At 39.7% G+C, this 15,202-nt stretch overlaps 1 protein-coding gene across 1 annotated transcript; it reads right to left on the bottom strand.

Moving 5' to 3' along the window:
- Positions 1–4,594: 4,594 nt before the first annotated feature.
- Positions 4,595–9,387, bottom strand: LOC129535042 (allergen Bos d 2-like). The gene is made up of 6 exons (XM_055393617.2): positions 9,259–9,387; positions 8,584–8,723; positions 8,338–8,408; positions 6,903–7,010; positions 4,797–4,898; positions 4,595–4,631 (listed from the first exon to the last, which is right to left on the bottom strand). The coding sequence occupies exons 1-6, from the start codon at positions 9,337–9,339 to the stop codon at positions 4,615–4,617; spliced, it is 519 nt and encodes a 172-aa protein (XP_055249592.1). The 5' UTR covers positions 9,340–9,387; the 3' UTR covers positions 4,595–4,614.
- Positions 9,388–15,202: the final 5,815 nt, after the last annotated feature.

The following is a 15,202-nucleotide window of genomic DNA, read 5'->3' as shown; positions in this document are numbered from 1 at the left end:
CTTGTCTGGTCAAGTAGCATGACCTACGTGATGCCAATGATGTTTCTTTCTTCAAATCAGTGGGCACCAATCAATGACTATTGCTTTGAAAAATAGCTGATGAGGAACTTCTAAGCAGAGCTTTATGGAACTCTGCACCTGCCTCAAGGCCTCTGCTTCTGGGGTGTGAGTTGGAGAGTAGCCCTCCCCTAGTCGGACACCACAGACCCCGTGCTTTGTAAACACTATCAGAGCTCTTTCTTTAGTAAACACTGTTCACTTTTGTTGTGTGTGTGTGTGTCAGTTCAGTTCAGTCGCACAGTCGTGTCCAACTCTTTGCCACCCCATGAATCGCAGGATGCCAGGTCTCCCTGTCCATCACCAACTCCCGGAGTTCACTCAAACTCATGTGCATTGAGTCGGTGATTCCATCCAGCCATCTCATCCTCGGTTGTCCCCTTCTCTTCCTGCCCCCAATCCCTCCCAGCATCAGGATCTTTTCCAATGAGTCAACTGTTCACATGAGGTGGCCAAAGTACTGGAGTTTTAACTTTAGCATCCGTCCTTCCAATGAACACCCAGGACATATCTCCTTTAGGATAGATTTGTTGGACCTCCTTGCAGTCCAAAGGACTTTCCAGAGTCTCCTCCAGCACCACAGTTCAAAAGCATCAATTCTTCGGCGATCATCTTTCTTCACAGTCCAACTCTTATATCCATACATGACCACTGGAAAAACCATAGCCTTGACTAGATGGACCTTTGTTGGCAAACTAATGTCTGCTTTTTAATATGCTATTAAAAAGTTTGGTCATAAATTTCCTTCCAAGGAGTAGACATCTTTTAATTTCATGGCTGCAATCACCATCTGCAGTGATTTTGGAGCCCCCCAAAATAAAGTCAGACACTTTTTCCACTGTTTCCCCATCTATTTACCATTGAGTGATGGGACCAGATGCCATGATCTTAGTTTTCTGAATGTTGAGCTTTAAGACAACTTTTTCACTCTCCTATTTCACTTTCATCAAGAGGCTCTTTAGTTCTTTTTCACTTTCTGCCATAAGGGTGATGTCATTTATATCTGAGGTTATTGATATTTCTCCCAGCAATCTTGATTCTAGCTTGTGCTTCTTCCAGTCCAGCGTTCCTCATGATGTCCTCTGCATATAAGTTAAATAGGCAGAGTGACAATATACAGCCTTGATGTCCTCCTTTTCCTATTTGGAACAAGTCTGTTGTTCTACGTCCAGTTCTAACTGTTGCTTCCTGACCTGCATAGAGATTTCTCAAGAGGCAGGTCAAGTGGTCTGGTATTCCCATCCCTTTCAGAATTTTCCACAGTTTATTGTGATACACAGAGTCAAAAACTTTGGCATAGTCAATCAAGCAGAAATATATGTTTTTCTAGAACTCTCTTGCTTTCTTGATCATCGAGTACATGTTGGCAATTTAATCTCTGATTCCTCTGCCTTTTCTAAAACCAGTTTGAACATCGGCAAGTTCACGGTTCACGTATTGCTGAAGCCTGACTTGGAGAATTTTGAGCATGACTTTCCTAGCGTGTGAGATGAGTGCAATGGTGTGGTAGTTTGCGCATTCTTTGGCACTGTCTTTCTTTGGGAGTTGAATGAAAACTGACCTTTTCCAGTCCTGTGGCCACTGCTGCGTTTTCCCAATTTGCTGGCATATTGAGTGCAGCACTTTCACAGCATCATCTTTCAGTATTGAAATAACACAACTGGAATTCCATCACCTCCACTAGCTTTGTTCGTAGTGATGCTTTCTAAGGCCCACTTGACTTCACATTCCAGGATGTCTGGCTCTAGGTGAGTGATCACGCCATCGTGATTATCTTGGTCGTGAAGCTCTTTTTTGTACAGTTCTTCTGTGTATTCTTGCCACCTCTTAATATCTTCTGCTTCTGTTATGTCCATACCATTTCTGTCCTTTATCGAGCCCATCTTTTCACAAAATGTACCCTTGGTATCTCTAATTTTCTTGAAGAGATCTCTGCTGCTGCTCCCATTCTGTCATTTTCCTCTATTTCTTTGCATTGATCACTGAGGAAGGCTTTTTTGTCTCTCCTTGCTATTCTTTGGAACGCTACATTCAGATGCTTATATCTATCCCTTTCTCCTTTGCTTTTCACTTCTCTTCTTTTCACAGCTATTTGTAAGGCCTCCTTAGACAGCCATTTTGCTTTTTTGCATTTCTTTTCCATGGGGATGGTCTTGGTCCCTGTCTCCGGTACCATGTCACGAACCTCCGCCCAAAGTTCATCAGGCACTCTGTCTATCAGATCTAGTCCTTTAAATCTATTTCTCACTTCCACTGTATAATCATTAGGGATTTGATTTAGGATGTGTGTGTGTGCTCGGTTGACAAGTCGTGTCTGATCTTGCGACCCTGACCCCATGGACTTTAGCCCGCCAGGCTCCTCTGTCCATGGGATTCTCCAGGCAAGAAAGCTGCCATTTCCTCCTCCGGGGCATTCTATTGACCTAGGGATTAACCTGTGTCTCATGCATCTCTTTGATTTGTAGGTGTATTTTCTTTACCACTGCACCCCCTGGTAGCACATGTAAGGACAGCATGAAAACACCTTTCCACCCCTGCAGCCCCTCAGCAGATGGATGCTGTTCAACCCTATAGTTGTGCTGTTTTCTGATGCCAAATTGAACAACTCACATTCTGTTTGTAGTTGTCTGACTGACCAGTCCCATCTCTCATGTGACATCTGGTTGGAATCTTAGATTGTCATATACAGCTACCGTCTGTGGTACTTTCATGCTTTTCTGAAAGACACTTGCATGATTCACACCATGCATCCTAAACAGAGTTATTTCCCCTTTCCTTGCACACTAGTTTTGCTGCATAGTTGAAATTACATGTTTTGTGCATTTGCAAATATAGCACCTTTATTCACTACACATATGTGCTTTAATCAATTTATTGATCAGTTTAGGAATCCAGTAATATCAGCAAGAGCAGAGGACATTCATAGTTGGAAAGCCATGGGTTCAGATTCTTGATATACTGGGAGAGAAGAAATGATGATTTCCAGGAAAAGGTCTATTATCTTCATGTGGACGATTGGGACGCATTAGTCTTTTGGTGCTGCTCATATTCTTATTTCGTTTTTTTCTTTAAACATGAAAAATGAAATGTTGTTTAGCTGATTAGGATTAACATGATGTTGGTCATAGCATGAAAGAGAACACAGAAGCAGTGGATGGTGGAATCAGTGGAGAAATTTCCCTACAACTTTCACAGAAGTCCTTCTGTGAGTGTGGCCGTGTGGGCTTGCATAGACTTACCACCTGGTGAAACAAGCGGTGAGCAGTCCTGCTTCAGCTCTTACGCTGAGAGTCGCTCCGTTACATATTCAGAGGTCTGAGACGTAGGAGACTATATTCTGTGTCACCTTTGTGGCTTACATCTTTTGTAGTCTCATTTATCATCATGAATGTTGTGGATGCAGGGTCCTTCATTCACAGTGGGATTCACCAGGGGATCATCATATCTCACAGTTCGGGGCTTCACACAGCCTCCTCCTCTGTCCTCAGAGCATCTCACTGTGGAGTCTATAGCAGTGTTGTGTTTGGACATTTAAATCCAAACACTTATGGAAGCCCGACCTTTGTCGTCCAGCAAGTTGATCTGCTTTGTTATCCTATTCTTTTTTTTTTAAATTTAATTAATTTTAATTGAAAAGCCCTTGGTTTGCAATGCTGTGCTACTGTTAGCTGTACAGCAACGTGAATTATTTATACATTTGTTGTTATTTAATCACCTAGTCATGCCCCACTCTTTGTATCCTATGGACTATAGCTTGCCTGACTCCTCTGTCCTTTGGATTTTCCAGGCAAGAATACTGGTGTGGGCTACCATTTCCTACTCCATGGGATCTTCCCCTCCCAGGGGTAGAACCCGCCTCCACTGTGTCTCCTGCATTGGCAGGCAGATTCTTGACTTCTGAGTCCCCTGGAAAGCCCTCAGTAAATGTGTAAATGTAGGTAAATGTATATACTGTTTTACATTCTTGTTCTTATGAGTCATTTCAAGACATTGAGTATAGTTCTCTGTGCTCTCCAGTTGGTCTTTGTCATTTATGTTATATATTTTAGTGTCTATCTGTTCATCTCAAGCTCCTAATTTATCCCTTAACCAATTCCCCTTTGGTAACCATTACTTTTGTCTGTGTTTAAGATTCTATTTCTGTTCTATAAATAGTTTATTTGCATCATATTTTACATCCCCTACAGAATTGATAGCATATAGCATTTGCCTTTCATTTTCTGACTTACTTCACTTAGTAAGATCATGTCTAGGTCCATCCATGTTGCTGTAAATGGCATTATTTCATTCTTTTTCATGGCTGAATAATATTCCATAGTGTATGTATACCATTTTTTTAAAAATATAAACTTATTTATTTTAATTGGAGGCTAATTACTTTACAATATTGTATTGGTTTTGCCAAACATTGGCATGAATCCACCACGGGTGTAAACACTTGTATACCATTCTTAAAGAAGTACAACCCCATACCCCCAAAAAAGTGTGAACCTAGTGAGAAAAAGCTCAGTTTTGTTTGTGTCACATGTCTACTCACCCAGCTGATGCTGTCTGTTCTCATGGAGGACAGTCGTCTGAAAGAGAATGAATAAGGGGACAGGTGACCATTGACACGCCTGTTTCAAAGGATTATTTCAAAGTAGCTTTTATAACAGATGTCTCTGCCAATAGGAAACTTCACTTGAATGTCCTAGTGATGTGTTTTCATTTCGGATACCTGCTGTCCTCTGGGGCTTTACCTGTTTCAATGGCATTTTCTATATTTTCTCTTGGAATCCCCCTTTCACTGTTCAGTTCCTCATACTTCTGAAATTCTTCCTGAGTGTAACTGCCTCCTTTGGCTGGATTTCATAGAAAACAGGGCAGAAGAGGTGTGCGTTAGAATCTTTCATAGGTTATAGTCACCTGGCTCATACCTGTAGTGCTTGGTAAGTCTCACCATAGACACTGCCCTCCACCATCACTTAAACTCTGCTCCCCAGGTATTTTTCTGCAGACATGCCCGAGTGTGCACACAGGTTGTCAGATGGGTCCATGGGGGTAAAGTCCACATAATTAACATGTTATCATGTTCCAGTTCTCAAAACTAGTGAGTAAACTACAGATCATTCGCATGTGAGCTTAAGCATGCCCCAGTGAGGTGCAGTCCTTCGTGGCACATCGGAGAAGGTCATGGTGGGTCTGAGACTCAGAATTCCTCCCAGCACTAACACTTCCTGTCCACTTTGTCTGCATCCTAGACTTCTGTCCCTGGGGTTTTAATGAACCCTCATGAAATGAATGGAGAGGGGAACGATTTGGAATTTTCAGAAGCACACTAATCCCATTGAGACCCTGTAGGACTTTATGTTCCTTGCCCCACCCACGATGTCTTCAGCTGCCTTTTGTCTATGAAAGATTTTAGTCAAAAAATAAGTTTATTCAGAATATTGAGAACATGGGATAGCTGCGGAAAACAGTCAAATTAGACGATAAAATGTAGTCATGAAGCATAGACAAGGACCTGTAGTTCCTCCCCAAGGGTAGTAATATTATTCTGGGTCATAGCCCGAGATCTGTCTCATGAACACTGAAACCCCTACCTGTTGGACAAGTTAAATACATGTTGATTAGACCTGCCACGATTCAGAGAATTGAAGTCAAGGAAATGGGAATAAAGTGACCTTTGGACTGATGATTAACTGTGCCAAAAACAATTAAGATGATTCTGTTCACACCACTGTTGACCAATTAAAAAAAGATTGTTTTAGCTGCCTGCTGTTTTTTTCAAGGGGTCCTCTCCCTCTGTTTATAAATTTCTTGCCCCTCTGGTTTCCATTTGTGGGGTGGGACAGTCAGCCTTTGGACCGAAGACCACCCATGCCCCAGTTGCCGGCATCTGAATGAAAGCAGATATTCCTTTCTATGAAGCTGGCCTCTTATTTGGCTTTTGAGTGACAGCCAGCAGGACCCCACTTTTGGTAACACCACCACTCATGCCACTCAGGGAAGAACTCAGGCTTTGTCAGTCTCAGAGACCAGACTCAATCTTCAGCCACCCACAACGTGCATATAGTACCAGAAAGGATAATGGGACATGTCCGTGAACCCAGGGAATTGGTCGGATGGCAGAACGACTGACATTCCTGACTACTCTTCCTCTGCAGACTTCAATGTGATCCTGAGGTGTTTGCAGAGCATTGGGTTCAGGTCTCAGGAAGTGAACAAAGAAGAAAGCATTTGTGGTGGAGATGAATACAGTCATGGCTGGAACCTGTGAGTCGTCTAAACTCAGAATTAAATCTTGATTCCATTTGGTGTGAGGATCCCGCAACTCCGTTGTGTGATACATGGCAAGGAACTCATGGACCATCCTAGAATATTTTCCTTGGATCTCTGGGGTAAGTGTATTTCATTTTTAAAAAAGCCATCTGATAGAATCCCCAGTGGATACATTTCCTCATCTTTCCAGCAGACAACCTTTCTGCATCCCTGACTCGTGCACATGAAGTCTGAATTCTCCCGTGTGAACACACGTCAGGTCCAGTGTGTTCCATATAAGGTGCTGTGCTTAATCGCCCAGTAGATTCAATTCTTTGCGACCCCATGGACTCTAGCCTGCCAGTCTCCTCTGTCCATGGCGATTTTCCAGGCAAGAATATTGGAGTAGGTTGCTATGCCCACCTCCAGGGGATATCCCCAATGCAGGGATCGAACCCAGGTCTCCCACATTGCAGGCAGATTCCTTACCATCTGAGCCAGCTTGAAAGCCCTAATGTAAGCTATGTGTTTACCTCTCTCCTTACTATAAAAATATTGATCATATGAACACATCTACTTAGTTTTGGTTAACGTAAAGTACATACCGACGCCTTTAGTTATTTTTGTGATCTTCTCTCCATCATTATTTTCAATATAAACTACCAGCATGTTTTCTGATGCATGAATCAGTTGCAAAACATTTGTACCCGCGACTGTGAAAGAAAAAAAAAATCAAATTTCACTCTGATTATTTGCTTTCCTTTCTAATGAACATGTCTTATACTTCACACGCTATTGTCTGTCTTCCCTCTAGTTGTCATCTCTGTCTCATTGACATTTGTAGTGGTCTCTTGTTAGAGCCAGTTATGACAGGCAGCCAACTAGGAAAGCTTTCTCCACACCCCTTTCTCCTGAAGATAATTAAGACGTCTAGTCTTCTAAGCTGTGCAACCTGTGAATGATAGCAAAGTTTCTTATTGCAACCATCCTGGGTGTTGAACCTCAACCACCTCATACCAGCTCACAAGAGCTGACTGTTCAATTTTTAGAAATTTTGTGACCCAGTTTACAAGTACAGTCATGGGTAGAAGGGAATTCTAGAAATTCAAATGAATAATGTTAATATGAAAGTTAATGTATCTTCCAGAGTTATTTCCTAGTACAAGAGATAATTAAACAGGTACAAATTAGTCTGTTGCCAAATGTTGGACATATATACTCTGAAATCACTGCAGGATAACTCCTGTCACTGCCTGTCCACATTTGAATTTTTTTTTTTCACATTTGAAATTAAAGTAAATGAATCAGACCAAGATTAGGGTGCTTTGCTGTACATTTTTTCCTTGAAATAAAATATAGGGACATATGATCACTTAATATAATATTACAGAATAAATATTAAGATTTGAGAATTATTTCCTTTTATTTTCAACTACTGAGTTCAGTTCAGTTAGAAGTCTATATTAATGCCCATTTAAAATTTTGTATTTCTATTCATATTTGACACTTAGTTCTCCTTATTTTAAACTGTAGAGATAGAAGTCTATGCTAAAGTCCCATTCAAATTTTGTAAAAATCAGTTTGAAATTTTTCCTCTTAATTTAAGTTTCTCATTTGGAGCTTTAAATTAATCATGTTCTACTTACTAAACTTGCTAATAAAGAACTATAGATATTTAAAAATTTCTTAAAGCAAATTTGTTTGTGTAGGTCAAATGAAACATAGAACAATGTAGGAAAGAGTGATTATATTCTTAGGGAGTTTCTTGCACTTCCTCATGTCCAAGGAACACAAGGAATCCACATTCTGGGGCTTCTTCTCAGAGACCATCAGTGGAAACATTCTACCCTTGGACCTCATCCTGGTGTTGTGGGACAGTATTGATTCCTGAAAATTTAAATGGCTTTTCCAAGTTTCCCTTGGTAATGAGTAGAGGGAATAGTTCACCCATTCCGACATCTAGTTGTCTTGAATGGAACCAAGACGATCTATCTGAACACGTTTCATGTGATAACCCATTGGTAAAGCTCATATACTCACATTCTATGAAGTAAACATCTCCTTCTTGTTTCTTTGCCACTTCATGGAATAACTGGCATGTCCCGTCAAGCCTGAAAAACAGACAAGAAACTCCTCCCTCACCATCCACGCCCCAGTACTTGAGGACACCCTTCTGCACGTAGAGTTCACACACTCAGCTCCACAGCCATGACCCACACCTTTCCCTGCACCCCATGTCGGAAGTCAACAGCCTCCTTGTTTTCAGTTGGGTCAGAGTGTACTTACTTGACATAAAATGTAAGTGAGAGGTATTCACAGCCATCAGTACATTCAATCCGACGATAGAGACACCTCAGCGGACCCCCTTCCACAATCTTCTCCTTGTTATCTGCAGCTACGTAAATGGTGCGCCACTCTCCTTTAACCTAAGAAGGAAGGTCTCCATAAACTCCAGTCAGACTCTTTTCTGGTTACTCACCAGTATACAGCAACATCTTTGCCTCTGCACTTACCACAGAAGAGAAGTAAATTGAATCTCATTAAGCAAAGAATAGTTCTACCCCCTACTTTGTTGAATAACATGACATGAATTCATGATTCCTATTTGAGCAGAAAGCTTCGAATTCAGAGAATTTTGCACAGAATTCAGAGTTTTTAGAAATAGCTAAAAGAAAGCCAATAAAGACTGTGATGGTTCATAACTTTCTGAATGATCACGTTAGACTTTCTTCTTCTTCTTCTTTTTTTTTTTACCAACAGAGAAATAACCACCACAACAAAAATACAAAGAACAGCTCATGTAGTTAATGGACCGTGGTATGTAAACAGTCTGGTCACACATAGAAACACGAATCTCTGTGTCACATGCACACACAACCTCAGAGACACACCTATGCAAACACACACACACACACACTCAAACAAGCAAGACCTTCTAGCAGATCAGCTCATTCTGGGTACCTGTGAGGCGTCTATCCCAGCTGGAGTTTCCTGGGCGGCACAAACCAGTACAAGGACAAGACTCAGCAACACAACCTTCATCTTGTGACTCTCGTATTGCTCCTTCTAGACAAGCTGAGAACACCCCAGTTGTTGGAGAAAATGTGAATTGGTTCTACTTTTTATAGGATACGCCTCTTGGCAGAATACATATTGATCAAACTGTGGTTGATCACAAGACTTTAGTTCCATAGATATCACTATCTGACATCCTGTTTGGCAGCTGAGCTTTTTGGCATTCTGTGCTTCTTATGAAACTCCTGTGTTATTTCTTTCACAATGAACAGATCTTCTAAAGCTTATTTTCTAAAACTGAAGCTGGCACTGTCCGTTTTAAGAAGATAAATATGTGGTGTCTCTAGCAGGAATCAGTTATCAGGGCATTCTTCAGAGGGCTATTTTTTTTTAATACTTAAACTGAAGTATAATTGATGTATAGTTTTTTTGTTGTTGTTGTTATGGGGTATCATGTAGATACTCATAATTTATTTCTCTTTCTAATGTTGCAAAAATATTGGCTTCTTAATTCCCTATGTTATACAGTATATTTTTCTACACTATTTATTTTCTACATAGTAGTTTGTACTTCTTATTGCACGCCTCCTGTCTTAACCCACCACTTTCCATCATTCCACTCATCACCATTGGTTTGGTCTCTCTGTGGCTGCTCCTTTATTCTTATATTCACACGTGTGTTTCATTTTTTCCAATTTCACATATAAGTGATATCATACAGTATTTGTCTTTCTGCATCTGACTTTTTTCACTTAGCATAATGCCCTCAAAGACCATCCATGCTGTTGCAAATTTCACATTTTTATAGTTGACAAGTATTCCATTGATTTGTGTATGATACAGATGTGTGTGTGTGTGTATATATATATATATGGATCCATATAAGTGTATATATATACACATATACAAATATATATGTATACTTATATACATTATCCATATATACTTAAATACATATATTTGTGTATATATATATACACATACACAAGTATTGCACTGATTCATGTATCATACACACACACATAAATGTGTGTGTATATATACATATATATATATATACACATATCGGAGAAGGCAATGGCAAGCCACTCCAGTACTGTTGCCTAGAAAATCCCATGGACAGAGGAGCCTGGTAGGCTGCAGTCCATGGGGCCTCGAAGAGTCGGACGCGACTAAGCGACTTCACTTTCACTTTTCACTTTCACACATTGGAAAAGGAAATGGCAACCCACTCCAGTGTTCTTGCCTGGAGAATCCCAGGGACGGGGGAGCCTGGTGGGCTGCCGTCTATGGGATCACACAGAGTCGGACACGACTGAAGTGACTTAGCAGCAGCAGCATATACACATATATATATTTACAAATGCACATGTGTTCCATGTATTTGTATGGATACACATAGGGGTGTGTGTGTACATATATATCATATATATAAAAACATATATATACACGCACGAGTATTCCACTGTATTTGTGTGTGAGACACACATATGTGTATTTGTATGTGTGTGTGTATATATATGTATACACATATATGCACCTGTATTCTCTGTCTTCTTTGGGCTCCCCAGGTGGCACTAAAGGTAAAGAATCCACCTGCCAATGCAAGAGATGGGTATAGATTCAATCCCTGAGTCGGGAAGATACCCTGGGAAGGAAGTGGCAACCCACTGCAGCATTCTTGCCTGGAGAATCCCATGGATGGAGGGATCTGTGATGTCCAGTCCCTGGGGTCACAAGTGTTGGACAAGACTTAGTGCATAAACCATCATTACCGTGGTTTCTTTATATTTTTATTTAAATTTAATGAAATATTTTCAACGGGAGCAAATTCTCATCTTCTACCCTACTCAAGGATCCTTCCCAAATTCGTTATTCCAATTTCATTTTGCCTTTAATGTATCACCTAGTCTGACTACAGCGTGTCAGATCGCTCTTTTATATGTAGCCCCGACACTAAGATTCAGGCTCTTTCAACCATCATCGTGTCTGTCCACGAATCAGGCAAAGTAGATTAAAGAAACCAAGGGCATTTGCTCTCTAAATGACACTCATTTGGGCAGTTTGCTTCCATGACGTCACCAGTACTATGATGATCATGTTCATGATAAGAAAGTAGATGACTGGAACCTGATTAGAGGTATAAAATACGGAAACTGACCTAGACCATTTTGATTTGATTTGGTTTTGATTTGATGTTATTGAACTGAACGCTATGGCTGAACTGAAAGATCAGTTTTTAAAACTCTTGTTTGAGATATAACTGATACACAACAAAAACTCACGTATTTCAGATTGTACAGTTGATAAACTTTTTTATTTTCTAAAATTTTAATTGGAGTCTAATTAAAATATTGTATTGATTTTGCCGTACATTGACATGAATCTGCCCCGGGTGTACATGTGTTCCCCATCTTGAAGCTCCCTCCACCTCCGTCCACATAGCATCCCTCTGGGTCATCCCAGTGCACCAGCCCCGAGCATCCTGTATCATGCATCGAACCTGGACTGGTGATTCGTTTCACATATGATAATATACATGTTTCAATGCCATTCTCCCAAATCATCCCACCCTCACCCTCTCCCACAGAATCCAAAAGACTGTTCTATACACCTGTGTCTCTATTACTGTCTCATATACAGGGTTATCGTTACCATCTTTCTAGATTCCATATATATGCGTTAGTATACTGTATTGTTGTTCTTCTTTCTGGCTTACTTCACTCCGTATCATAGGCTCTAGTTTCACCCACCTCATTAGAACTGATTCAAATATATTCTTTTTAATTGCTGAGTCATACTCCATTGTGCATATGTACCACAGCTTTCTTATCCATTCGTCTGCTGATGAACATATAGGTTGCTTCCGTGTCCTGGCTATTATAAACAGTTCTGTGATGAACACTGGTATACACGTGTCTCTTTCAATTCTGGTTTCCTTGGTGTGTATGCCCAGAAGTGGGATTGCTGGGTTGTATAGCACTTCTATTTCCAGTGTTTTAACGAATCTCCACTATATTCTCCATAGTGGCTGTACTAGTTTGCATTCCCACCAACAGTGTAAGAGGGTTCCCTTTTCTCCACACCCTCTCCAGCATTTATTGCTTGTAGACTTTTGGATAGCAGCCATTCTGGCTGGCGTGAAATGGTACCTCATTGTGGTTTTGATTTGCATATCTCTGATTATGAGTGATGTTGGGCATCCTTTCATGTGTTTCTTAGCCATGTGTATGTCTTCTTTGGAGAAATGTCTGTTTAGTTCTTTGGCCCATTTTTTGATTGGGTCGTTTATTTTCTGGAATTGAGCTGCAGGAGTTGCTTGTATATTTTTGAGATTAATTCTTTGTTAGTTGCTTCATTTGCTATTATTTTCTCCCATTCTGAAGGCTGTCTATTCACCTTGCTTATAGTTTCCTTTGCTGTGAAGAAGCTTTTAATTTTAATTAGGTCGCATTTGTTTATTTTTGCTTTTATTTCCAATATTCTTGGAGGTGGGTCATGGAAGATCCTGCTGTGATTTATGTCGGAGTGTGTTTTTCCTATGTTCTCCTCTAGGAGTTTTATAGTTTCTGGTCTGACGTTTAGATCTTTAATCCAATTTGAGTTTATTTTTGTGTATGGTATTAAACAGTGTTCTAGATTCGTTCTTTGACAAGTGGTTGACCAGTTTTCCCAGCACAACTTGTTAAAGAGATTGTCTTTTCTCATTTGAATATTCTTGCTTCCTTTGTCAAAATTAAGGTGTCCATATGTGCGTGGATTTATCTCTGGGATTTCTATTTTGTTCCATTGATCTATAGTTCTGTCTTTATGCCAGTACCATACTGTCTTGATGACTGTGGCTTTGTAGTAGAGCCTGAAGTCCGGCATGTTGATTCCCCCTGTTCCATTCTTCTTTCTCAAGATTGCTTTGGCTATTTGAGGTTTTTTGTAATTCCATACAAATCGTGAAATTATTTGTTCTAGCTTTGTGAAAAAATACCGTTGGTAGCTTGATAGGGATTGCATTGAATGTGTAGATTACCTTGGGTACTATACTCATTTTCACTGAAATGATTCTTCCAATCCATGAACACAGTATATTTCTCCATCTCTTAGTGTCCTCTCTGATTTCTTTCACCAGTGTTTTATAGTTTTCTACATATAGGTCTTTTGTTTCTTTAGGTAGATATATTCCTAAGTATATTATTCTTTGTTGCAATGGTGAATGGAATTGTTCCCTTAATTTCTCTATTTTCTCATTAGTGTATAGGAATGCAAGGGATTTCTGTGTGTTGATTTTATATCCTGCAACTTTACTATATTAATTGATTAGCTCTGGTAATTTTCTGGTGGAGTCTTTAGGGTTTTCTATGTAGAGGGTCATGTCATCTGCAAACAGTGAGAGTTTTACTTCTTCTTTTCCAATTTTGATTCCTTTTATGTCTTTTTCTGCTCTGATTGCTGTAGCCAAAACTTCCAGAACTATGTTGAATAGTAGTGGTGAGAGTGGGCACCCTTGTCTTGTTCCTGACTTTAGGGATATGCTTTCAATTTTTCACTCTTGAGGATAATGTTTGCTGTGGGTTTGTCATACATAGCTTTTATTATGTTGAGGTATGTTCCTTCTATTCCCGCCTTCTAGAGGATTTTTATCATAAATGAATGTTGAATTTTGTCAAAGGCTTTTTCTGCATCTATTGAGATAATCATGTGGTTTTTCTTTTTCATTTTGTTAATGTGGTGTATTACATTGATTGATTTGCGGATATTGAGGAATCCTTGCATTCCTGAGATTAAGCCCACTTGGTCATGATGTATGATCTTCTTAATATGTTCTTGGATTCTGATTGCTAGAATTCTGTTACGGATTTTTGCATCTATGTTCATCAGTGATATTGGCCTGTAATTTTCTTTTTTTGTGGCGTCTTTGTCAGGTTTTGGGATTAGGGTGATGGTGGCCTCATAGAATGAATTTGGAAGTTTACCTTCATCTGCAATTTTCTGGAAGAGTTTTGGTAGGATAGGTGCTAGCTCTTCTCTAAATTTTTGGTAGAATTCAGCTGTGAAGCCGTCTGAACCTGGGCTTTTGTTTGCTGGAAGATTTCTGATTACAGGTCTGTTAAGATTTTCTTTTTCTTCCTGGTTGAGTTTGGAAAGTTGTACTTGTCTAAGAATTTGTCCGTTTCTTCCAAGTTGTCCATTTTATTGGCATATAATTGCTGATAGTAGTCTCTTATGATCCTTTGTATTTCTGTCTTGTCTCTTGTGATCTCTCCATTTTCATTTTCAATTTATATATTTGATTTTTCTTCCTTTGTTTCTTGATGAGGCTGGTTAGTGGTTTGTCAATTTTATTTACCCTCTCAAAGAACCAGCCTTTTGCTTTGTTGATTTTTGCTATGGTCTCTTTGGTTTCTTTTACTTTTATTTCTGCCCTAATTTTTAAGATTTCTTTCCTTCTACTAACCCTGGGTTCTTCATTTCTTCCATTTCTAGTTGCTTTAGGTGTAGAGTTATTTTATTTAGTTGACTTTTTTCTTGTTTATGACGTATGCCTGTATTGCTATAAACCTTCCCCTTGGCACTGCTTTTACAGTGTCCCAGAAGTTTTGGGTTGTTATGTTTTCATTTTTATTCATTTCTATGCATATTTTGATTTCTTTTTGATTTGTTCTGTGATTTGTTGGTTGTTCAGCAGGGTGTTGCTCAGCTCCATACGTTGGAATTTTTAATAGTTTTTCTTCTGTAATTGAGATCTAGTCTTACTGCTATGTGGTCAGAAAAGATGCTTGGAATGATTTCTATTTTTTTTTTTAATTTACCAAAGCTAGATTTAATGGCCCAGGATGTGATCTATCCTGGAGACGGTTCCATGTGTACTTGAGAAAAAGGTGAAATTCATTGTTTT

Source organism: Moschus berezovskii, chromosome X (genome assembly GCF_049115385.1).
Source record: "Moschus berezovskii isolate FMDL1 chromosome X, NW_MosBer_1.0, whole genome shotgun sequence".
In the NCBI taxonomy this organism is placed as follows: Eukaryota; Metazoa; Chordata; class Mammalia; order Artiodactyla; family Moschidae; genus Moschus; species Moschus berezovskii.
This window is presented reverse-complemented; position numbering and strand designations above follow the sequence as displayed.

Bases quoted from the DNA above. Each gene is read 5' to 3' on its own strand.
- LOC129535042 (XM_055393617.2), bottom strand. From the start codon at position 9,339: ATGAAGGTTGTGTTGCTGAGTCTTGTCCTTGTACTGGTTTGTGCCGCC. The intron at 8,409-8,583 runs GTAAGTACACTC...TCTGTTTTTCAG, and splicing joins TCACTTACATTTTATGTCAA to GCTTGACGGGACATGCCAGT. The intron at 7,011-8,337 runs GTGAGTATATGA...TTTCTTTCACAG, and splicing joins AGATGTTTACTTCATAGAAT to TCGCGGGTACAAATGTTTTG.